General features: G+C 45.2%; 1 protein-coding gene across 1 annotated transcript in view; it reads left to right on the top strand.

Moving 5' to 3' along the window:
• Nucleotides 1-11664: 11664 nt before the first annotated feature.
• Nucleotides 11665-25397, top strand: part of Bend3 (BEN domain containing 3) — a 28439-nt gene continuing 14706 nt past the window's right edge. Inside the window, exons 1-2 of the mRNA XM_008850325.2 lie at nt 11665-11714; nt 12445-12647. Of these exons, the coding sequence (XP_008848547.1) occupies nt 11678-11714; nt 12445-12647 (240 nt within the window). The 5' untranslated portion in view covers nt 11665-11677. The remainder of the gene's footprint in view (nt 11715-12444; nt 12648-25397) is intronic.

The following is a 25397-nucleotide window of genomic DNA, read 5'->3' as shown; positions in this document are numbered from 1 at the left end:
TCTAGGAAATTGAGGCAAGGGGAATGAACCCATCGTGCAAGCTTGTATATGCACTATAGATGGAGAAGGTCCTCTGTCCCACTGCCAAGCTTGCAGTTTTCTCATTGTATCTGTTCATCCCTACTTAACTGAAGGCAGGGTCTCCCTGTAGCCCCAGCTGGCCTGGAATTACCTATGTAGACCAGGCTGGCCTCAACTCCCTACTAATACCTCGAGCGCTGGGATTAAAGGCGTGGGACACCACACCCGGCCGTACTTAACTTTTCTTTATTTCACCTTAAAGGACTGTTGGCAAACCGCAATGCTAGGACTTGGGCAAGATTTTTTTTTTCCTTCTTTTTAAGTGTAACCTATGCTAACCTCAAACTTGCAAGGTAGACCTGGATAACCTTGAAATCCTGATCTTACTACCTCCCAAGCTGGGATTCCAGGTGTGTGCCCCCACAAGTGCTTTTCTGTGGTGCTGGAGGTTGAACCCAGGGCCTCCTATGCTGTGCAAGCACCCTACCACCTAAGCTACATCTTCAGCCCCAGTGTTTTTGTTTTTTTAAAAAAATTGTATGAATAGTTTGCCTGTATATATCTAAGTGTACCATATTTGTGCCTGGTGCCTGTGACGACCAGAAGAGGGTGTCCAGTCCCCTGCAACTGGAGTTACAGCTGGGTTCTGGGAACTGAACCTGGACTCTCTGGAAGAGCGGCCAGTGCTTGTTAATGGCTGAGTCTACTCTTTCCCCTTAAATTTTTTTTTTTTTTAATTTTAACAGTTTTACAATCCTAGTTACCATTCCAGTCCTAATAACTTAGTATGTGCTTATTAAATTAACCTGCTGAGTGGAGGACACCTCTTAAGGCTGGAGGGAAAAAAAGATGGGGGTCAGAGCAACTAGATCCTACTAGTTGGCCCTTGAAATCAACAAAACCAGAGCTTTTAAAATCCCTCAGGGACCTGTGAGATGGTTCAGTGAATAAAGATGCCTGCTAACAAGCCTGACAACCTGAGTACCACCCCCAAAACCCATATGGTAGAAGGAGAAAACTGACTCTCACAAGCTGTGCACTGACCTCTGGTCATAGACACACATATATACAGTAAATAAATGTAAAAAGATTAAAGTCTTGTTACATAAAAGTACCTGTCTCCAAACATGGGCTTTACCAAGTATGTCAATTTGTTTTGGTTTACTTTTTTTTTTTTTTTGGTCTTTTTGAGACAGGGTCTCCCTGTAGCTCCAGCTGTCCTGGAACTCACTATGTTGACCAGGCTGGCCTTGAACTCACAGAGATCCACCTGCCTCTGCCTCCCGAGCGCTGGGATTAAAGGCGTGCGCCACCATGCCCAGCTGGTTTTCTTTTTATTTCTTAATTTTTATTTTATGTGTTTACTGTACCATGTGTGTGTCATACCCATGGAGGCCGGAAGAGGGCATTGGATCCCCTGGAACAGGAATTGGTTGTTAGTCACCATGTGGATGCTGGGCACTGAAGCCCAGTACTCTTCAAGAGCTCTTAGCTCTCTAGCCCTTTTGTTCTGTTTTTTTGAGACTGGGTCTCACTATGGAGCCCAGACTGGACTTGATTAGGGTGATCCTACTGCCTCTGCCTGGCTAATGCTGGATTACAGGTATGAGCCATGTCTGTGTCAGAAATGCCCTCTTTTTTTTAAAAGATTATTTTTACTTTATGTGTATGAGTTTATTACCTGCATGTATGTAAATGTACCCATGTTGTGCAGTGCCCAAGGAGGTCAGAAGAGGGTGTCAGATCCCCTGGAACTGAAGTTATGAATGGTTGTTAGCCACCATGTGGATGCTGGGAATCAATCCCAGATCCTCTGCAAAGAACAGCTGGTGTTCTTTAACTGCTGAGCCATCTCTCCAGCCCCAGAGATGCTCTTTATTGAAGTTTAACAGGAAAGTTAGTTTTCTCCCCATATATACACAGCAAGTAAAAAAGCTAGTTAGGACCTTGTGGATAAGATAGCCAGCATCCCAACCATCTGTTAGAGATTGACACAATACACATTCCCCCATGGCAAACCTTTTTGGCACCTAAGGACCCCTTATATGAGCAAAGTTACTGGCAGAATGATTGATCAGGAATAGGGAAATTGGGCTCAGCCTTGACAAGGGTTTGATTGGGTAAAAGTTTAATATCCTGTAGGAATGTCGCACCTGCTACTTTTAGGGTAGCCTAGAAAGTCCCTGAAGCAGCAGAGAAGAAACAGCAAGCTTGTATGAATTGTATTGGCACCAAGGTGAAAAAAAATCATACTTCATTATATAATACATAAACATGAAAATTGGTAGCCAGCAAAAGAATTTGTTATTGAGACTAGAGAATATTGGTAATTGTTATTTGTTTTGGTTTTTGCTTTTTATCATTTGAGAGGGATCTCACTGTGTAGTTCTGGCTACCCTGAAACTCACTATGTAGCTGAGGCTGGCCTTGAACTTACATAGCCAAGGACGACACAGAACACCTGATCTTCCTCTCTCACCTTCCAAAGTGCTGCAATTACAGAGTAAGCCACCTTGGTTTCTAGATGATAAATTATTATAATGTGTGTGCGCCTATGCATTTGGAGGCCAGAACACAACTTGCAGAAGTCGATTCTCTCCACTGTGGGTTCTGGAGAACAAACTAAGGTCATCAGGCAGCAAGCATCTTTAACCCATTGAGCCATCTTGCTAGCCCTGAATGACATTTTCTTTAAAAAATTAAAGTAAAGCTAGATGTGGTGGCGCATGCCTTTAGTCCCAGCACTCAGGAGGCAGAGGCAGGTGGATCTCTGTGAGTTCAAAGCCAGCTGGGGCTACAGGGAGACCCTGTCTCAAAAATATAAGAGACAAAATGAATATTTCTATGTTTTGTGTGCTAAGGCTTCAGTAGCTCTTTGAACATTATTTTGGCTCAAAGCTCCTATGATTTCTGGAACTAGGTGCCACAGGTCCCTGTACATGTCTGGCCAAGATTTCTGCATTTTAGTATTAGGTCTCTAGTGTGTTATAAAAGGCAAGGACTATTTTTTTCTGAAGTGGTCGTTAGTGCTTAATATGTTCAATTTTGTCTGAAAACCAGAGTTTTACAAACCATTGTTTTAGAACTAAAGTTTGCCCAAAGAATACCCACTATTTTTTCTTCCATTTTTATTTTGGGGGTAGGATTGAGACAGGGCCTTGCCATGCAGCAGACTGGTTTTGACTGTCTTCCTACCTCTTCCTCCCAAGCACAAGTATCATAGATATGTAGGCTAGGTTATACTGGAACCCCTGATTCTCTTGCCCCTCCCTCTTAAATGCTGGGATTTAAAGTTAGTGTTCTTGAATTTGAGGGGAAGGGTGTTTGATACAGGATCTCATTTTGTAGCCAAGTTGGTCTTGAACTCATGACATATTTCTTGACTCAGCCTTCCTAGTCTGGCCAACCCCCTGACATTTTTTGTTTTCTGCCAATGGCTCCCATCTCCTCTTGCATCTGATTTTCATTTGTAACTGACCAGTGAGATAGAAATCACTTGTATGCAAGGACTGTTGGTTTGAGCATGGAGCTAGTGAAGTGGGGGCTCAGGACTTGCCTAGAGCAACCAGACTGTGCCCAGAACTCTAATTAGACACAACTTGAAAAAATGGACAGGACAAAGGAAACTCACTACTGCCTCCTAGGAAGGTGAGTCGCCTTTGTCCAATCCTGAAGTGGATGCTGGAGCATGCTGCCCCTCAGGACCTTGAGCCCGATTCTGGGTGCCAAGATTAAGATGATAAGCAGCCTCTTGAAGCAGGCTGAGGAGGTAGCCCTTCCTGAGGCCAAAGAGACTGTAAGCAGAATCTGTTATCCACGAAGACACTGAGGCAGATTCAGAAAGCTCAGGGGCCACAAAGTTAGACCCAGGCTCTCAGCATCTGAGCCATGTGCAATGGTGCGCATTGTGCTTTGCTGTCTGCTGGAAGAGGAGGTTGTGCTCTGACTGAATAAGGAAAGCAGTAACAATTACAGCTTTAGAAAACTTGGGTAAATTGCCCTAGTTTTGTGAGGCATTTTGCGTGGTATTTTTCAAACTGCATTTGCAGATGTGTCTAAAAATAAAAGCAAATTTTGAGTATGTCCTGCAAGTCCCATGGGCAGGATGCCACTGCCAAGAGGGCCAGTCTGAACCCAGGCTCTCAGCTGACCTGTGAACCCAGAGACAAGCCCCTAGAGGGCAGATGGCATGGGAACATTCTTCTGTCCTCAGGGAGGACATCCGATTTCCCCTCACCCTGTTTTTCCCCTCACCCTGTTCCAGTTCATTTCTTTCATTTGAAAGAAAATTAATAAACTTCAAAAACTTTTAAGCCATTTTGTTTGACTTTACATTTCTTTTTTTTGGGGGGGGGTTCTTTTTGAGACAGGGTCTCCCTGTGACCCCAGCTGACCTGGAACTCACTATGTAGATCTGCCAGCCTCTGCCACCCAAGTGCTGGGACTAAAGGCGTGCACCACCATGCCACTAAACACTGAGTGTGTGGCACATGTTCCTAATCCCAGTACTAGGGAGCTGGGGGGCAAGAGCTGGGCTACATGGTGAAAACTTGTCTCAAAAAAGAATCCTTAATACGCACTTTAAAATTTTGCTTTGGTTTGTTTTTGAAACAAACTAGCCTTGAACTGAGGGATCCACCTGCTTCTGCCTCTGGAGTCTGGGATTAAAGGTGTGTGCTGTCACACACCTTTTTCACAAAAATTTTGTGAGGTGAGCTAGATTAGATGCTAAACATCTAACTAGACTAAAAGTTGGCATTTTGAAAATTTATTTGTTTTTATAACTTTTATTTTTTGAACAGCCTCACTCTGTAACAGCCTGGGCTGGCTTCTAACTCAGGTCAGTCACTCCTCCTACTTCAGCCTTGGGGCATTAGCCATCTTGTCTGACTGTTTAGGAGTTCCATTTTCTTTTTTTTTTGAAATAGGGTCTTGCTGTAGCTCCATCTGGCCTTGAGCACTAGACCAGGCTGGCTTTGATCTCAGAGATCCATCTGCCTCTGCCTCCTGAGTGATTAATGGCGTGTGCCACCATTTTATTTTCTGTTTTTTTTGATCTTTTTGAAACAGGGTCTCCTTGTAGCCCCAGCTGTCCCAGAACTCACTATGTAGACCAGTCTGGACTTGAACTCACAGAGATCCACCTGCCTCTGCCTCCCAAGTACTATAGGCATGTGCCACCATTCCTGGCTGCCACCATTTTCTTAAAAGAGCAGCTGAACAATTCCTTCCTTGGTCTTTGGAGTCCTCCTCTGGCTGGTTGACAAGCTCATCTGAGCCCATAGGCTGGGGAAAAGTGGATCTTGGTGGTCATTATAAGAATGCTGACATGAGGCTGTCAACTTGGGACTCTACCCAACTTGCTCTCTTCCTGGTATCTGTCACCCCTCCCCCCCCCCCCCCCCCCCCCCCCCCCCCCAGTGAGGCCCAGAGGGTAACCGACCCTCTTGCCTCTGTTGCATAGTTAGGAGGTTGGTGTAAGAATTTTAGGAATTGACATATGTAAAACCTTTAGACTAGAGCCAGTTACACAAATACTAGCTGTTCTTTAAAAGTTCAGTATGGCTTTGTGGTAGAGCTGTCCTGAAATCAGGTCTTAACAGTGTGGCAGTTGTGAAAGTTTTGGTTTTAGTTAAGTCTTTAAAATCCTTGAGTATTGTTTTTGTTTTGGTTTTGGTCTCTTTGAGACAGGATCTTCCTATAACCCACAGCTGGCCTGGAGCTTACTATGTAGGCCAGGCTGACCTTGAATTCACAGAGATCTACCTGCCTCTGCCTCCCAAGTGCTGGGATTAAAGGTTTGCACCACCACGCCCAGCCAGAGTTTTTTTTTGGGGGGGGGGGTGGTCTTTTTGAGACAGTGTCTCCCTGTAGCCCCAGCTGTCCTGGAGCTCACTAAGTAGACCAGGCTGGCCTTGAACTCACAGAGATCTGCCTGCCTCTGCCTTCTGAGTGCTGGGATTAAAGGCGTGTACTACCACACCCAGCCCCTTATTTATTTTATTTTATTTTATTTTTTTAATTTTTTTATTTAGCTGGGTCTAGTAGCTAAATAAGAGCAGTCAGTGCTCTTAACCATTGAGCTATCTCTCCAGCTGGACATTGTTTTATTAACATCATCTTTAAATAGTTGGAGCGTATTCTCTCTGCTTTGCCTTTTTTTGGGGGGGGGTGCCTTTTTTTGAGACAGGGTCTCCCTGTAGCCCCAGCTGCCCTGGAACTCCCTATGTAGACCAGGCTGGCCTTGAATTCAGAGATCCGCCTGCCTCCGCCTCCCAAGTACTGGGTTTAAAGGCATGTGCCACCACCATGCCGGCCTGGCTTTGCCTTTTGTAAGTGAAGGACTACCTAGCCCAGTACCCCTTGTCTTGGGTTCCATTCACTTCTACTTTTGAGGCCCACATTCTCAAGGGAATCTGGTAGTGTTTGCTTAGCTTTTCATCTGGAAATAGGCCTTGCTTGGGCTGAGGAAGATTTGTCCTGGAATGGCTTGAGGTCAGGACTACTGGGAAGAACTCTTCCTTGACCTCTACCTCAGCCTGCTGGCAGGTCCCATGGCCTTGCAGGCAGTAGTTTCTAAGTTAATGGAGCAGAATCCTGAGTCAGCTGGCTGAGGTGAACTTTTAAAGTTTCAGGAAGCCCTGAGTACTTCCTATTTCTGGGCCTGCTGCTTGTCCTGTGTGACTGGGGCCAGCTGACACCTCTGACAGTTCTGATTAAGCCTCCAGTGCTCTTCAAAGAAGGTCTGGTTGGTCTGTACTCTGACAGTGACTGGCTCATCAAAGAACTCAAGGATGAATGCTGGGGGCCACTCCAGCTGCCTGTGGGCAAACACTAGAAGTCCTGTCCAATTAGGGAAGTAGTCCTGAGAACGCCAAACCCTTGTCAAGGAATTGCTCCATGAGATGTTCAAGGTTTCTCCCGTTCTGATCCTTATGTCCATATCTGCCTGACTTCTTCCTTACTCTCCACCACTACCCTGACCTTACTGGTTCCTTCCCTTTTCTGCAGTACTACCTCACCCCTCACTTTCCTACCATGGGTATACCCCAAAGAAAGGGTCACCCTGAACACACACATACCCAGCAAGTGGTACGTTTGTACCTGCGAGTGGCTGAGTTCCTTTTAGGTGTGTTCAACTTTTTGACATTGTGATGTTGACATTATGAAGTTCATGTTCAAGAATTACACAATCAAGTTATAAAATAAAAAGAACTCTAAATTCAAATAAGATTTTTTTTTTTTTTTGTCTTTTTGAGACAGGGTCTCCATGTATCCCCAGCTAGCCTAGAACTCGCCATGTAGACCAGACTGGCCTTGAACTCACAGATCCATCTGCCTTTGCCTCCCAAGTGCTGGGATTAAAGGCATGTACTACCACACCCAGATTAAGTTTTAGTTTGTGTGGAACCATATTCCCAGTGCGACTGAGGTCCATAGGTTGGACATGCCTGTTAGACCAGTAGTTTCCCCTGCCAGCTGCCAACCCTCTAAATGGCTGCCTGAAGCACTCAGCTCAATCCACATCCAGAAGACTGGGCCTGAGTGCTTTGATTTGTTTCTCCCCTGAAATTTAGCTCATTATTAAAAATAAAGTATTGAGTAAATGTATCAGTAGAGCCTATAATGTACCTATCAGGAAGTTGGTTCTTAGGGACAGGGTCTTACCTCTGACTGGGGTGGAACTTGGTAATATAGATTGGGCTGGCCTTGAATTTGCCGTTCTCTGTGTCTTCCCCAGATGTTGGGATTGTAGACATAAACCACCATGCCCAGCTTCAAAGTTGTTTTTACCCCATTCTTTGAGAGCTGATGCTTTTTTCTTAATCTACCCCCACCCCATACCAAGGAGCTTTGTACATCAGCAGAGGAATAATTCAGGGAGAGTTGAGTTGTACAATGAAGTCTTCACTAATGTGTCAGTTATTGCCAGAACTTCTTAGCTCATCAATGGTGTTTTGTCTGGCACTCACTATGTAGACCAGGCTGATCTTGACCGCACAGAGATCCACCTGCCTCTGCCTCCTGACTGCTGAGATTAAAGGCATGCGCTACCACACCCAACTTTTTTCCTTGTCTTGGTTCAGGCCTTTCTTAAGTAAAAGGAGTGCTGGAATGCAAGGTTCCTCATAGTTAAGTAGAAGAGTGGTGGGAACTCACTGGTTCCTGCATAACCTGCAGTTATGCAACTACAAGGAATGTCTGTGGCATGCAAGGCGTCTGGGTGTTCTGTGTCCACCCATGAAGAGCATGTGACCCTCCATTGGACAGATGACCAGGAAGTAGAGTAGCAATGCGATTGATACTCATCTCCTTTCTACCCAGCCTGGGGATGCAGGGACTGACCTGCATGCTCTCTTGAAGAATGCTTCCTGTACTGTGGGGGTGGGGATATCTGTTTCTAAGCCTGGATTTCCTGGTGGCTTTCTGGCAATAAAAGGAGATTTGAGTTCTTGGACTGAGACCTGAGTCTGGAACTCAGTGTGTTCCTCAAAAGCACTTACTAGAAGGAGAATGAGGAGTTTCCTGCTCTGTCTGGTGGAAGGTACAGACAGACTTACTTTGAACCCTGGTTTTGCCACCCAGTACTAATGTGACATTGAGCAAATTCTGCATCTCAGGGGGTTTCTTTATCTGTGAAGTTGGGATTAAAGGCCCCAGGCAGAGGCCCACCATATACACCAGAGGCAGCTTTGGGTTTCCAGGCCCTGCAAGGCATTTTGCCTGTGTTCTGGGTTATTCATGCACTGGCCTAGCATCTGCTGCTAGTCTGTAGAGGAACAGGGATTATCTTCCAAGTACAAGTACTCTGGTGTCTTGAATTCCCAGGAAGACAGGCACCACCTTGGACCTCCTTGGACCTTCAGCTTCCTCCTACTTGCAGGTAGCTCACGTGCTGCTGCTGTTCCTCTTGTCAGTTTCTGGGCCTCATAGGTGCTAAATTGTCTGAAGTAGTGTTACATGGTGTTGGTTCAGAACATAACTTCTGTTTACCAAATCTCAATCCTAGAGATTCCACCAGCAGCCTGGACGCATTGCCCTTAGCTTTGTGCCCACCTGTCCCCTCCGTTCTGTGTCGTTCCTTGTGTGACCAGTGATATTGGCAGCTGTCCCTCTCTCATCTTCCCTGTCTTCTAGTGTTTGTTCATCTTTTGGTCTTTTTTACTAAGTCAGAGTCTTTACAAAGTCTGTTCTTTTGTTTTTGGTCTTTTTGAGAAAGGGTCTCCCTGTAGCCCCAGCTGTCCTGGAACTCACTATGTAGACCAGGCTGGCCTTGAACTCACAGAAATCCGCCTGCGTCTGCCTCCGGAGTGCTGGGACTAAAGGCGTGCACCACCATGCCTGGCAAGGTCTGTTCTTTTTATCCTTCAAATAAAATATCTGCCGTCTCCTATTCCTACCTTCTTTTGTAAGAATGTGATTTGTAACTGGGCATGATAGTGCATGCTTGCAAGACCCTGTCCCAAAACAAACATCATTTGTGCAGTGTGCCTGCCTCTGACAGCTGGCCACTCGTTCCTGTTTTGCTGCTTCTCACCCCTGACCTTGATTAGAGGGAATGGGTTATGTGACTATGTGGCAGCCTCAAGGGCAGTTGGCAGACTTGAGGACTGGACTGGGAATCACATCTGAGCTTCTGCCTGGCACTGCTGACCTTCCTGCCTGCTCAGGAACATCCAGCTCAGATGCAAGGTTTACTTGTTGATATACAATGGAAGTTGTCACTGAATGTCATCTGTGATAAAAATAGTGTGTGAACCCTTGAAGTTGACTTTTTAAATTTTTCTTTCAGTATCTCTTTGTGTTATGTTTTTCAAGTAGGAGATAGCTTTATGAGCAGGAATTGTTTATTTTCTTAGCCCTGATTTAGTAACCAGGGGGTTATTCTGATACTCTTGAGAGTAGTGCTTTGGTCCATATACACTGTACAAATGATGCTATTGGTGAATTTTGAAGTTGCTGCTGTGCACATAGATTAGCTAGACATGGTCTTTCTTCTCCCTTCCATTCCATTCAAACAGGATAATATTTGAGCACATACCCTTCTGTGGCTACCCCTTACAGTTCGCAGTGGCGTCTCTGCTATAGAAACATCTTGAGATTCTCCCTGCTCTGACTTCCTCTGATCCTTAATAAAAATGAAAATTTTAGAGGGCTGGAGAGACGACTTAGTAGTTAAGAGCACTGGCTTTTCTTGCAGAAGACCTGGGTTTGAACACTAGCACCCACATGGAGGCTAACAACATCCCTAACTCCAGTTCCAGAGAATTGAATGCTCCCTTCTGTCCTCCAAGATCACTGCATGCCATGGGTGCACTTACATACATATAGGCATAATATTCATGTACATAAAATAAAAACAAATTTAAAAAAACTAACTCTGTAGTTACTTTAGTCAGTTGTAGGAGCTGTACGAACCAGTGTCAACATTATTTTCCAAGTATCACAGCCCCATTTGAACTATGGATGTACATGTTGCTGTGGAATTTGGGGAATCTAAGGACTAATGAGTGGTTTCAGTGATGGTGTCAGTTCCATTGTGGCTGGTGCAGTGGGACAGGAATGGCTCTGCCCAGACAGAGCACTGCCAAGTCGTCCTGCCTCAGTCCCACACCTGGTATCTGTGGACGTGACCTTGTGGTGGTCTAGCACCACACATATACAGCCACAGTGCACTTTCCTCCTGTTGCTTCTGAAGGAAGGGCCAGGTAGTGTCGTGCACTAAAAATATAATGAGACTTCCTGTGCGGTTTTCTAATAACTTTCTTTAAAAAATATGTTAAATTTTAATAGCTATTTAGTTCAGTCTAAAATATTACATGTTAGCATGTGATCAGTATAAGCAGTCATTAATAAGATGTTTTGCACCCCCATTTGGTTACATTCTTGGCACATCTCCATTTGGACTGGCCACATTCTGAGTATATGGCTGCTGTGTATAGCTAGTGGCTATATCACTAGCTGAACAGGTATCTTGGCCACCTGGAATGCTTGTCTCTCAGATCTGTGTATTGGGACCCACAGCCTTCTTCTGTTAGCTTTTTATTTCCTGGCTATGATTTATAAGCAGGGAGTAAAAGGAGATCATCCAATTTGATTTGCTCAGGAATCTTGGTCAGTAAGTGGCTCTCCGTAGATGTGGTAAGCCATGCTCTTCTGTATAGTCTTTCAGAGGGCTCCAGCAGAGGCTGCCTCTCAGCATCTGCAGACAAGAATAAGGGCGTGGTGGTACATGCCTTTAATCTCAGCACTGGGGAGGCAGAGACTGGCAGATCTCTATAAGATTGACGCCAGCATGAAGAGTGAGCTCTATGCCAACTGGGGCTACAGGGAGACCCTGTCTAAAAATAAAAATGGAAAAATAATAAGGGTGCTTCTAGCCTGTTGCACAGCCTTTACTTTTGGTCCTGGAGCTGGGCTCGGGGGTGACAGATTTTCTCTGTGGGAAAGCAACATTAAAAAATAAATCAAGCTGGGCATGGTAGCGCATGGGAGGCAGAGGCAGGCAGATCTCTGTGAGTTCAAGGCCAGCCTGGTCTATAAAGCGAGTTCCAGGTCATCGGGGGCTGCAGGGAGATGCTGTCTCAAAAAAAAAAAAGACATCAAGCAATAATTGAGTACTTTGTCTTTATCTTTTCATTTAGTGGACTAGAAGATGAACTCAACTGAATTCAGTGAAGATGTAGAAGAAGGTAAAAAAAAGTTTGTAATATTTTTGAATAAGTTATATATTCACATACTTCAAAAATTTTTGACGATATGTAACAAAAGCCCATTATAAACATCTTCATTTTATTTTTTAAGGTTTATTTTTATCATTTATATGTGTATGTGTGTGTATCTGTGTGAATGTATGCTGCATGTGCACACGTGCCCACAGAGCCCAAAAGAAACTGTCACATACCCTGGAGCTGGAGTTACAGACGATTGGGCAGCTACAGCATGGGTGCTGGGAACCAAACTCAGATCCATTGAAAGAGCAGCAGGTGCGCTTAACTGCTTCACCATCTCTCCAGCCCTATAGACATTTTATGTACCCTTCCTGAGTTGCTTTTTAAAACACCAAAAGATAGTATGTAGGACTGGTGATGTAGCTCAGTGGTATTTTGCTTGCCTTGCAGGCTAGAGCCCCTGGGTTAGATCTATCCAGCACTGCCATCAACCCCATGCCCTCCCCCTAAAATAGATGATACTTTTCTCCCTCTTCCCCATAAAAGACTTTTAAGCTCGTTTTTAATTTGGAACATGGTTTGATTGTGTAACGCTGGTGTATAGTAAGACAAAGACCATGTTGAAAAGTACTAGATACCATCTTTGGGTAACAGTGCCATAGGTGGCCCATGAACACCTGTCACTTAGAGAACTCTGCTGCTCTCCTATCCTTGGTCTGTCCTCCTGAGCCCTCTTTCTTCTCTACCACAGTTCTAAAAAATAACAATGTGAAGGTGGAGACAGAGGGTGACAATGCTGTGCTGGACTGCTCTAGGAATTCCAGGGCCTCTGAGAAGCACCCTCTGGACAATGTCTTCACTGCCCTCCAGGATTGCAGCAAACGGAAGCAACCAGGCAGCGAAGGCCAGCCAGACTCTGTCCCCAGCGTGAAGAGGCGGCGGCTGATACCAGAGGTGAGGGCTTGACCCCTTCTAGTCCAGTCCAAGCTGAATCTCTCTGTGCTCTGCTCAGCTGCTGAACCCTTGGGCATGAGAAGGGTTTCGTTTAAGCTTCCCACTTCTAGCTTTAGTTTCTAGAAGGTGCTTTCGACAGAAATACTTTTCTATGTTCTTATGGGGAAATGGTAGTCTTTACAGTACAACTGCTTTTGAGTTCTTGGTTTTGCTGTGCGTGTAGGGGTGCAGGGCAAGGACTTGTTGATAGCAAGGACTATTCATGGACATGTACCATGACTTTAAATGGTAGGCTGATCCCTGGTAATATTAGAGTTAGCAGGTCCTTTCCTAAACTAAGGATCTTTTCTGTCCATTAGGGGGACTTCTTTCCTAAACTCTTAAGTAAATTTTCTCTGTCACAGTTCTAAAGAAAATAACACTGAAGGGTATTTTATTTTGTAGAGTTGGGGATTCTTTGATATTATGCCTTTTACTCTCTAATTTACTTATTTTATACATTTGCCCTTTCTTTTGAGACAGGGTATTCTAGTTTCTCCCAAAAAGGTTTATTTTATCTTACATCTCCCAGGCTGTGGTTCATCACTGAGGGAGCCCAGGCCAGGAACCTGGAGGCAGGAGCTGAAACACAGGCCATGGAGGATAGCTACTTACTGGCTTGCTTCCCTGGCCCATGCTCAACCTGCTTTCTTATATAATACAGGACCTTCTGCCTGAGGGTGGCATTACCCACAGTGGGCTGGGCCTTCCCACATCCCTCACCAATCAAGAAAATGCCCCACAGACATGGCCACAGGCCAGTCCAATGGAGGTAATTCCCCAGTTGAGGCTCCTTGTACCTTGGTATGTCAAGTTGACAGCTAAAACTATCCAGCACACAGGGGTTCCTTCTAGCCCCAGCTGGCCTGGAACTCAATATGTAGATCAGGCTGGCCTGATCTGCCTGTCGCTGTTTCCCCACTTCTGGGATTAAAGGTATGCACCTGCCCCCCCCCCCCCCCTTTTTTACTAGTGGCAGTTGAACTCATTCATCCTTATGCATGCTAGGCAACCCTCTACCACCAAGCTTCATCCCAGGCTTTTTTGTACTTTTTATTGTATTTGAGATGGACCATTAACTTTCAGTGATCCTTCTGCCTCTGCCTACTGAGTCCTGGGACAACAAGTGCTTGCCACCATGCCTGGGTCTACTAATTTAAGTTTTGTGCAGTTCAGTGTGTGTCTGTGTGTCTGTGTCTGTGTATACACACAAAGTTGGGCAAATCACTTCCCCGGTTAATCATAGGACATTTTCATGGCCCTATTAGCAGTCATTCCCCATTCTTCCCACCTCTTCTGATGTAGTTTTTGTCTGCATGGATTTGCCTATTCTGAACATTTCATTTGGATGGAATCCTACAGTGTGTGGCCTTTTCTGTCCAATTTCTCACTTAGCATCAGGTTTCAAATTTCAGTCATTCTGTAGCATCTATCCTTCATTCTTTTTTTTTATTTTTTAAATTTAATTTATTTATTTACCTTTGGTTGTTTGAGGCACAGTCTCCCTTTGTAGCTGGCCTAGAGCTCACTGTGTAGACCAGGCTGGCCTCAGCTCATTATTGCTTTATATTAAGTTTTGAAGACAGGTAGTATCAACTCTTTGATACTTTGTTCTTTTTCCTTCAATATTGGGTTGGATATTCTGGGTCTTCACACTAAGATCAGGAACAAAATGAGGATCTCTTATCATTTCTTTTCAACATTGTACTGGGGTTCCTAGATAATACAGTAAGACAAAGAAAGAAAATAAAAGTTACAGTGCTTTGGAAGGAAAAAATGAAACTTTTACATGTATCAAGACTTTATGTAGAGCACCGAAGAGAACCATCAAAAGAACTACTGGAGCAGTTACAGGATTGCAAGCTACAAGTTTACTATACAAAAATCAGTTGGGGGAGATAGATCAGTGGTTTAAAAGCACTAACCATGCAAGTCTGACAACCCCAGTTTGATTCCTGGAACCTGTGAAGCTCTGAAGCCCTTGAGCCAGCTAGCCTGGAGCATGCACAGCAACAGACACAGGAGAGACCCTGCCTCACCAAGGTGGAAAGTGAGCACTGACTTCTGAAAGTTGTCCTCTGACCTTCACAGGGTAGGGAAGACATGAACACACAAAGAAATAGATAAAGGTAAAAGGAAAAGTACATTGGTATAAATTATTCTAATAAAGCATGTACAAATTATACATGAAGAATACTATAAAAGGTTTAATAAGGGGGTGGAGAGATGGCTTAGCAGTTAAGAATATGTGCTGTTCTTCCAGAGGACAGAGGACCCAGGTTCAATTCCCAGCACCCACATGGTGACTAGTAACTGTCTATAACTCCAGTTTCAGGGGGATTCAACACCCTTTGTCTCTGGAGCATTGCACACATGTGGAAAACTTAACATGCATGGAGGCAAAATACTCATACACATAATATAAAAATTATGAATAAAATATTAAACAAAAGTTAAAGCCAGGTGGCACATGCCTTTAATCCTTGCACGCAGGAGGCAGAGCTAGGTGAATCTCTGAGTTCAAGGCCAGTCTGGTCTACATAGTGAAATCCAAGCCAGCTGGGGCTACAGAGAGACCCTGTATCAAAAGACAGGGGGTCAGGGGGACTGGGAATATAGCTCAGTGGGTAGCGTGATTGCTAGCATGCACAAAGTCCTGGGTTTCATCCCCAGTACCATAGAAACCAAGCATGGTAGCCCACACATAAACTCAGCATGCCAGAGATAAGAGTATCAGAAGTTCAAGGTCATCCTCTGCTGCATAGTGTCTAGGGCTAACCTGGGCTACATGAGACACTGTCTTAGTAGAAAAAAGTTAAATAAATGGAGAAAGCTGAATAAATGAAGAGATATTCCATGCTCATAGATAGGAAGACCCAATGCAATCAAGATTGCAGCTCTTTCCAATTTGATCTGTAGGTTCAATGCATCCCAACCAAAATTTCAGTGAGCAATGATGGGAGATATTGTTGTGTAGTTTACTTTATCTGGCTTTAATAGTAAGGTAATCCTGCCCTCATTGAGGATGAGTTAAGATAAAATTCCTTCTCTCTGAAAGATACTGTAGAGAACTCCTATCATGGGCTGGAGATGTGGTTCAGTTGGTAGGGTGCTTCCCCCATGCCTCCCAAGTGCTAGGATCACAGGCCTAAACTACAAAGCCTCATTTATGCAGTGCTACAGATTGAACCCAGGGCTTTGTGCATGCTAGGCAAGTACTTTACTAACAACTAAGCAACATTCCTAGTCCCTAGTTTATTTTCTTTTTTGTTTAGTTTTGTTTTTGAAACAGGGTCTCCCCATAGCCCCAGCTGATCTGGACCTTGCTTTGGAAACCAGGCTGGCCTCCTAAGATCCAAGGACCTCTGCCTCCTAAGTGCTGGGATTGAAGGCGTGCCACTACCATGCCCAACCCTAGTTTATTTTCTTAAGGCCTTGCAAAGTTCCTCAGGCTGGCTTAGAACTCACTGTGTAGCCCAGGCTGGCCTTGAATTCATGGGAGTCCTTCTGTATTAGCCTTCAGAAGAGTGGTATGATATTTCATCTTTAATTGTTTAGTGCAGTATACATTTGAAATCATCTGGGCCAGTGGCTTTGTTTTTGAAAGGTTATTAATTATTGATTCCACTTTTTAAAATATGTTTAGCTGTATTTAGCCTTACCTGTTTGTGTGTGTGTGTGTGTGTGTGTGTGTGTGTGTGTGTGTGTAAGTTCATTTTCACCACGTAAAATATGCAGATGCACATGGAAGCCAGAGGGTATTGGATCCCCTGGAATTGGAGTTACGGGCTGTTGTGAGCCATCTGATGTGAGTGGTGGGAACTGAACTCAGGTCCTCTACAAGAGCATGAAGAGCTCTTAACTGCTGAGCCGTTACTCTAGCTCCTTATGAATTTGAGCAGATTAAGTCTTTTAAGGAATTGGCCCATTTCATCTAAGTTTTAAATTGTGAATATAGTCTATAGAGTGAGACCTGTCTCAAAGAAACAAAAAGATTGCAGCTGTTTTGTAATACTCTAGTATTCTTTTATTAGCCTTTCAGTGACCATAGTATCTATAGTGATATCTCTCTTTTCTAATTTTATTTTTATTTTATGTGTGTGTGTATACTGCCTGCATGTAAGTGAGTGCACCCGTGTCGTGCAGTCTCTCTTTTCTTTTCTTCTAGTTTTTTGAACTACGGTATCAGGCTACCCTTAACTTGCTATGTACCAAAGATGACATTGAACTTCCCAGCCTTGCATCTTTATCTCTCAAGTGCTAGGATTACAGGTGTGTGTCACTGTGCCAGACCATGTTCTTTTGTAACATATACTTTCAGTGCTGCATATTTCCCTCTTTGTACTGTAATCCACAAATTGATAAGTTGTGTTTTTCTTGTCACTTAGTTAAAAATATTTTAGAATTTCCTGGGGCTGGAGAGATGGCTCAGCAGTTGAGAGCACTGACTGCTCTTGCAGAGGACCTGGGTTCGATACCCAGCACCCATGTGGCAGCTATGAACTGTCCTTAACTCCAGTTCTAAGGGAATCCGAAGCCCTCTTCTGACCTCCACGGCATTGCATGACACGGGTGCACTCACATGCAGGCAATACACTCATACACATAAAATAAAAATAAATATTAAAAAAATTTTTTTTAGATTTCCTTTGAGATTTCAATCTTCTTTGATCCATGTGTTATTTGATTTTTAATATTTAACTCAGGGCCTCATGCATGCTGGGCAAGCACTGTACTTCTGATGTATATCCCCAGCCTAAGTCGTAATCACCTGGGAAGGGAGTCTCAGTGAGAGATCTATGGGTTAAGTTGGATTAAGCTGGCATGTCTACGGGGGATTATTTTGATCACACTGAGATGGAAAGAACTGCCTCCTGTGGGTGACACCATTCCCTAGGCAGGGGATCCTGAACTGTATGAGTGGGAAAGTGAGTTGAACTGAGCATAGCAGTCATGCGGTCATTGCTCTGTTTCTGATTATGGATGGGATGTGAGCAGCTCCTTCGAATTCTCCCCACTGGACTTCTGTGTTATGATGGACTGTAACCCGGAACTGTGAGCTAAAAATAAACCCTTTCTTCCCTAAGTTGCTTTTATCAGGGTGTTTTATCACACAACTCTGAAAGAAACTAATAAGACAGGTAGGTCAATTTGTCAATCCTTTTTTATTTATTTTAATTTTACTTTTTAAAATTTTTTAATGTGTCAGAGTGTATTGCCTGCTTGTGGGTAAATGCACACATGTGCAATGCCCATGGAGGACTGGAGTTACGGACAGTTGTTAGCCACCATGTTGGTGCTGGGATTCGATCCCGGATCTTTTGTAAGGACAGTCAGTGTTCTTAACCGCTGAGCCATCTCCCCAGCCCCTTTTATTTTTAGTTTTATGAGTACGAGTGCTTTGCTTGCACGTATGTAAATATACCCATATCATGTAATGCCTGCGGAGGCCAGAAGAGAGTGTTGGATCCCCTGCAACTGTGAGTTACAGATGGTTGTGAGCCACTAGGTGAATGCTGGGATCCAAACCCAGGTCCTCTGCAAGAGTAGCCAGTGCTGTTAACAATGGAGTCGTTTCTCTAGCCCCAATCTCTATCTTTTAATTGTTGCATTTAGGTGGAGTGTCGTTGTTCAGATATTCTTGTATTTATATCTATATAACTTACTGTAATTTTTTCTTTTAAAGAAAATTATTTGATGCACTTGTGTGTGCTTGAGTGCATGTGTGCACGTGTCAAGGTCAGAGGACAACCTCAGGGAGTCTGCTCATCTTTCCTCTTGCTGAGGCAGGATCTCGTTTCTACTTCTGTGCTATGTACACCAGGCTATCTGGCCCAAGAGCTTCTGAGCGCCCCCCCCCCCACATCTTGCTATAGGAGTGCTGAGATTACAGGTGTACACCACCACATCTGGCTTTTTATGTGGGTTCTGGTGATTGATCTCAGGTCCCCAGGGTTTCACAGCTAACACTTTCATTCACTTAGCCATCTCCCTGACCCTGTTACTGTTTTCTATTTACTACCTTTTGTTCTTGTTCTTATTTTTGCCTTCCAGTTGTTTTTTGTTTGTGTGTTGTAGTTGGTTGGTTGTGGGTTTTGTTCTGGTTGGGACTGGATCTTTGTGCTGTATTACTTCAGTCGTCAACATGACACAGCTGGAAAGAGGGAACCTCAGCTGGGGAATTGCTTCCCATTGGATTGGCCTGTGGGAGGGTTCAGCACACTGTGGATGGTACCACCCCTGGGCAGGTGGTCTTGGGTTGTATAAGAAAACAGGCTGAGCACAGGCCAGAGGAGCAAGCCAGTAAACAGCATTTTTCTGTGGTCTGTGCTTCAGCTCTTGCCTCCAAAGTTCCTAACCTGATGTCTTAGTTTGTTTCTTCATTGCCGTGACAAAACACTCTGACCACTACCAACTTGGGGAGAAAAGGGTTTATTTAGCTCACATATCCCGGGTCACAGTTCATCAGGGAGCCCAAGGTAGGAACTCAGGGCAGGAACCTGGAGGCGGGAGCTGGAGCACAGGCCATGGAGGAATGCTGCTTACTGGCTTGCTCCCCTGGCCCCTGCTCAGCCTGCTTTCTTATGCAACACAGGCCCACCTGCCCAGGGGTGGCACCACCCACAGTGGGTGTGGCCCTCCCACATCACTCATCAAGAAGATGCCCCTCAAACCTGGCCACAGGCCAGTCCAGTAGAGGAAGTTCCCCAATTGAGGCTCCCTCAACCCAGGTGTGTCAAGTTGACACTAAAGCTATCCAGCACACCTGACTTCCCTCAGTGATGAACTCTGACTTGGAAGATGTAAGATAAAATATACCCTTTCTTGGTTTTGGTTACAGCAACAGAAAGTAAGTCAGACAGGCTTGCTATATGGCTCAGGATGGTCTTGAACTTGCTTTATAGCGCCGGCTGGCTTGATATTTACAATACCCCTGTCTCAGCCTTGTGGGTGTTGGGATTATAGACATGTGCCACCATGCCTGGCTCACTCCCTCCCCTCCCTCCCTCCCTTCCTTCCTGTCTTTTTGAGACAGGGTCTTCTTGTAGCCCTAGCTGGCCTGGAACTCATGTAGACCAGGTTGGCCTGGAACTCACAGATTTGTCTGCCGCTGCCTCCCTGTTGGGCCCCCGGTCTGGGGTAGCCAACGTCCACGGAAGGTCGCGCCCCAATGACTCAGTCCCAAGACCAGGAGATGCAACAAGCAAGAGGATTTAATCATTTGCGCAGACGGGCTTCTGCTTCACTCGAGAGGCCGCTCAGAGCTCAGCTTACAGGCTTCTTTTAAAGGCAAAAACCACAAACCACAAGCAGCAGAAGTGGGAGGGGGAGCGGTAGAAGTGGGAGGTGGAAGTTTCAGGTGATTTCCAGCTTGTGCACGTAGCATGAAAAGGTCAGCTTTTTCTCAGCAGTTAGATTTTACATCTTACTTCCTTGTACAGCTTCCCAGAATATTCTTCTTTGGTCTGGGGGACTTGGTTTGAATCCACTTTGACCTGGGGGCGCTTTAGTTTGATTTCATCATTCCCCCCTTTTTTTATGACAAGATTTTAATCATAAAATCTATAGGTTTTCTGGAGGCATTATAACAGAGCCAACAAGCTCGAGTGGTTTTAGGTCTAGTGGCATTAAGGAACAAAAATGACTGTTGTAACACCTGTAGCATCGGACTTAGGGCATCTGGATGGCTAATTTTACGAGGGGCAATTACCACCGGGTTTGGCTGAGTGGCAACGGCAATTTTAGTCTGACCGGCTGCAGAAAAGTTTAGGACTGGAATGTTCTCACTGTCAGGAGCAGGCAGATCTCTCCGAGGAGTAGAATCAGCTGCATCGTGAGAAGTTGTGTTACAGCTCTTAAGCAAGGTCAGTGAGTACCAATGTGATGATGGCAACAAGGATGATCAGGGCTACAAAGATGATGATGATGATAGCGACTAATTTTCAGCCGGAGTGGTTCATGTGTTCAGGACTTTGAGGGCTGTGGGCATAGTCAGGAGAACCGTGTAGGGTCCTTTCCATCGTGGTTCAAGAGTAGGCAAGGGTTATCAAAAGAAGAGGGCAAGGGGGACAAAGTTACATTGAGAACAGGAGGTGGACCTCTAGAAAGAATTTTGTAGGGGGTTAGACCTTGCATAGCAGGAGTATTTCTAGCTCGAAATAGAGCTAGAGGTAAGAGCTGCACCCAGTCTTTAGTGCCAGTCTCTAGAGCTAATTTGGTTAAGGTCTCTTTAATGGTTTTATTTATTTTTTTTTAACCGTCCTGAACTTTGGGGGTTAAAAGCAAAATGTAATTTTCAATTAATCCCCAGGGCTTCCATTCCCTGACTTACCTTTGGAATGAAGGCTGGGCCATTATCAGACCCAATTACCTTAGGTAGTCCGAATCGAGGGAAGATGTCTTCAGTCAGTTTCTTTACCACAGTCTGGGCTGTCTCCTTCCGGGTGGGGAAAGCTTCAACCCACCCTGAGAAAGTGTTTATAAACACTAGGAGATATTTATAACCATATTTCCCTGGGAGGACCTCAGTAAAATCTACCTCCCAATTAGTCCCTGGTTGTGTCTCTCTTTTTTTTTATGCCAGATGGGACCTTTGATCTGGAAGCATTTACCAGGGAACATGAGACACACTCTCCCACTATTTTTTGGACTAGCTGGTTAAGGTCCGGGAAGTAATAGAATTGTTTTTTTTTTAATAGTGTTTTTAGTTTTTTGTGTCCTAAGTGCGTCCACTGGTGGAGCACTAGCCTACCCTGGTATTTTTACATTTTAGATTCTGGGTCCAGGGTAGCGTTGAGCTTCCGAACGAGTTCCAGATCCTGTTTAGTGTAAGTAAAAAGAGCACCTTTCTCCTTTGTGTCTCAATTTCAGCCTTAAGGTCTGCATGTGTGTAGAGAATGTAGGTACCTTCTGCTGCCTGACGGGCAGTTTCATCTGCCATCCGATTGCCCCGAGCAATCGGCCCCTGGTCTCGCTGATGTCCAGGGCAATGGATAACGTTGACATTTTTAGGCAAGTACAAGGCTTGTAGAAGGGCCACTATTGTTTTTTTGTTCTTAATGTCCTTACCAGCTGAGGTGAGGAGCCCCCGCCTCCGGTAAATTTTTCCATGTACGTGAGCCGTGGCGAACGCATAGCGGCTGTCAGTGTAAATGTTGACCTTTTTTTCCTTTGTTAACTTTAGGGCCTGAATCAGGGCTTTCAATTCAGCCCGCTGGGCCGATGTTTCGGCTGGCAGTGCTTGGGCCCGAATTATCTTTTCTCCATCAACCACTGCCACCCCCGCCTTACGCTCACCATCTCACAGAAAACTGCTCCCATCCGTATACCAGGTGGCATCTGCATCTGTTAGGGGCTGGTCAGTGAGGTCTTCCCTAGTCCCATGCATCTCCGCAAGTATTTGCTGACAATCATGGGGGATCTCAGTGTCTTTCTCAGGGGTTGGTAGCAGCGTGGCAAGGTTTAAGGTAGCAGGGCTACCAAACTTGATCTTTTCTGGATTCAATAGTAGTGCCTGGTAATGAGTTACCCTGGCATTTGACAGCCATCTGTCAGGGGGATGTCTAATGATAGACTCCACTGCATGTGGTGTTATAATAGTCAAGGGCTGGCCCATGGTGAGTTTGTCTGAGTCTTTTACCAGGGATGTTATTGTCGCCATAATCCTCATGCATGGGGGCCAGCCAGCGGCCACATTGTCCAGTTTTTTTTTAGAGATAAGCCACTGGCCTTTTCCAGGGTCCCAGGGTCTGAGTAAGAACTCCTTTTGCCATCCCTTTATTTTTATTTACATATAAGATGAAAGGTTTTGTCAAGTCTGGCAATCCTAGCGCTGGAGCTGTCAGTAGCGCTCTTTTTATTTTGTCAAAAGCTCTCTGGTGTTCTTTTGTCCAGGCAAAAGGGGTCCCATTCTTTGTTAAAGGGTATAGAGGAGCTGCTATCTCGGCGAAGCCCGGTATCCATAGTCTACAGAATCCTGTGCTTCCCAAGAACTCTCTGAGTCCTCTGGCTGAAGTTGGTGGGGGAATAGAGGCTGCCACCTGTTTTTTACTTTCCATTAACCATCGTTGTCCTCCCTCTAGCCATTGTCCTCCCTCTAGCCGGTAGCCCAAGTAGTTTACCTGCTTAGGCAGATTTGGGCCTTCTTTGCTGAGGCTTGGTATCCAAGTTCCCCCAGTCTCAATAGGAGAGCCTCTGTACCTTGCAAACAGCTTGCTTCCGTCTCAGCCGCTAAGAGGAGGTCATCTACATACTGGAGGAGCATAATCTGTGGGTTTCTTACCCAAAAGTCAGCCAGGTTATGATGTAGAGCTTTATCAAACAGAGTAGGGGAGTTTTTGAATCCTTGGGGAAGTTGCGTCCAGGTTAGTTGCCCCGATATTCCAGCTTCAGGGTCTTTCCATTCAAAAGCGAAGATGGGCTGGCTAACTGGGCTCAGCCTTAGGCAGAAGAACGCATCCTTCAGATCAAGTACAGTATACCACCTGTGACTGGGAGGTAAAGAACTCAGGAGATTATAGGGATTAGGAACAGTGGGATGGATATCTTCTATCCTCCGATTGACTTTTTTTAAGTCTTGAACTGGTCGATAGTCATTTGTTCCTGGCTTTTTACGGGGAGCAACAGGGTGTTCCAAGGGGATTGGCAGGGGCGAAGTATGCCTATTTGTAAAAGTCTTTGTATATGAGCTCTAATTTTCTCTTGGGCCTCTTTGTTCATAGGGTATTGTTTAATTGAAACCGGAGTTGCAGATGGTTTTAGTGTGACCACTATTGGAGGCTGGTTACATGCTAGTCCTGGGCCTCCTGTCTCGGCCCATACTGAGGGGATTTTACTTAGCCAATCAGATATACCAGGAGTTTTTGTTACCAGTCCCTCATATAACGGATGTTCATCTTCCCGCCGCAGGGTTAACACCTGTAGTGGAGCTCCATCTTTTTCTTTTACAGTAGCTCCCTTTGTAGTGAAATGGATATAGGCTCCCAACTTAGAGAGTAAATCTCTCCCAAGAAGAGGGTATGGACAGTCGGGGACCAATAAGAACGAGTGAGAGACTTGTCCTGTGCTGAGGTCCACTTTTTTTTCTGTGGTCCATCTGTATGTTTTTCCTCCAGTGGCCCCTTGGACCCAGGCTGTCTTGGAACTCATAGGTCCCTCAGTTGTTGTTAGGACCGAGTGTTGAGCTCCTGTGTCTGCCATGAAAGTAGTCAATTGCCCCCCTATCTTTAAGTTTACCCTAGGCTCAGGGGGGAGCTCTTGGCCCCGACTCCCCTAGTTCCCTAGAGTCAGGACTGGGGTTGTTTTCTTTTGAAGTCTGTTTAGCTTCTTCGGACATTCTCGAGCCCAATGTCCTCTCTCCTTGCAATAGGCACACTGGTCTTTATCCACTCGGGGCCTTTTCTTGTCTCCCAGGTTCCTCCCTGGTCCTGGTCCTGTTCCCTGAACTACTGTGGCCAAAATTTGACTTAATTTTTTATTTATTTTATTTTATTTTTTATCCTCTTTAGCTTTTTGTTCTTTTTTGATTCTGTCCTCTCTTTCTTCTAAAGTTTTTTGCTTGTTATATTTTTTTAGCTTCTCTTACTAAATCCTGTAAGGAGTACCCCTGAAGGCCCTCCAGCCGTTGGAGCTTACCACGAATGTCAGGAGCTGATTGTCCTATAAAGGCCATAATAAGATCTGCCTGACGCTCCTGGGCTGTGGGATCAAAAGGGGTGTACATCCGATATCCCTCTATCAAGCATTCTAGAAACCCTGTGGGGGTTTTATTTTCCCCCTGGGTTATACCACGTACCTTTGCCAAATTGGTTGGGCGCCTTCCAGCCCCTTTGAGACCCGCTAACAGAGTCTGGCAATAAAGATGGAGACGCTCCCTACCGGCCATGGTTTCAGGGTCCCAGTTGGGTCTGGTCAGAGGAAATCCTGCGTCTATTTCATTTGGGAGCAGAGTGGGTCTCCCATCCTGCCCGGGGACATTTTTCCGGGCCTCCAGGATGACTCGCTGTAATGTCAGGAGCTGATTGTCCTATAAAGGCCATAATAAGATCTGCCTGATGCTCCTGGGCTGTGGTATCAAAAGGGGTGTACATCCGATATCCCTCTATCAGGTGTTCTAGAAACCCTGCGGGGGTTTGATTTTCTCCTTGGGCTATAGCACGTACCTTTGCCAAATTGGTCGGGTGCCTTCTGGCTCCTTTGAGACCCACTAACAGAGTCTGGCGATAAAGACGTAGACACTCCCTACCAGCCACGGTTTCAGGGTCCCAGTTGGGTCTGGTCAGAGGAAATCCTGTGTCTATTTCATTTGGGAGCAGAGTGGGTCTCCCATCCTGCCCGGGGACATTTTTCCGGGCCTCCAGGATGACTTGCTGCCTTTCCTCTGTAGTTAAAAGTGCCTAGAGGAGTTGTTGGCAATCCTCCCAGGTGGATTGGTGGGTAAGGAGAATAGACTCTATTAAAGCAGTTAGAGCCTGAGGATCCTGAGAAAAAGAGGGGTTATGAGTCTTCCAATTATACAAGTCAGAGGCTGAAAAAGGCCAGTACTGGATCTGATCCCCTACAGTTCGGAGGAGAAAAACCTGGGCAGTCCAGGTTTCATTAGAAGGGCCCCCTCTATCCCTCCTTAGGCGGAGTCTGTTAGATAGAGGAGGGGATCTGTCAGGTTCAGTGGAATCAGGAGAGGGATAAGGTAGTTCTTGGGGTGGAGGTGCC

Source organism: Nannospalax galili, unplaced genomic scaffold, assembly GCF_000622305.1.
Source record: "Nannospalax galili isolate Female #2095 unplaced genomic scaffold, S.galili_v1.0 scaffold324, whole genome shotgun sequence".
NCBI lineage: Eukaryota > Metazoa > Chordata > Mammalia > Rodentia > Spalacidae > Nannospalax > Nannospalax galili.
The sequence above is the reverse complement of the archived record's forward strand: the minus strand, read 5'-3'. Positions and strand labels throughout refer to the sequence as shown.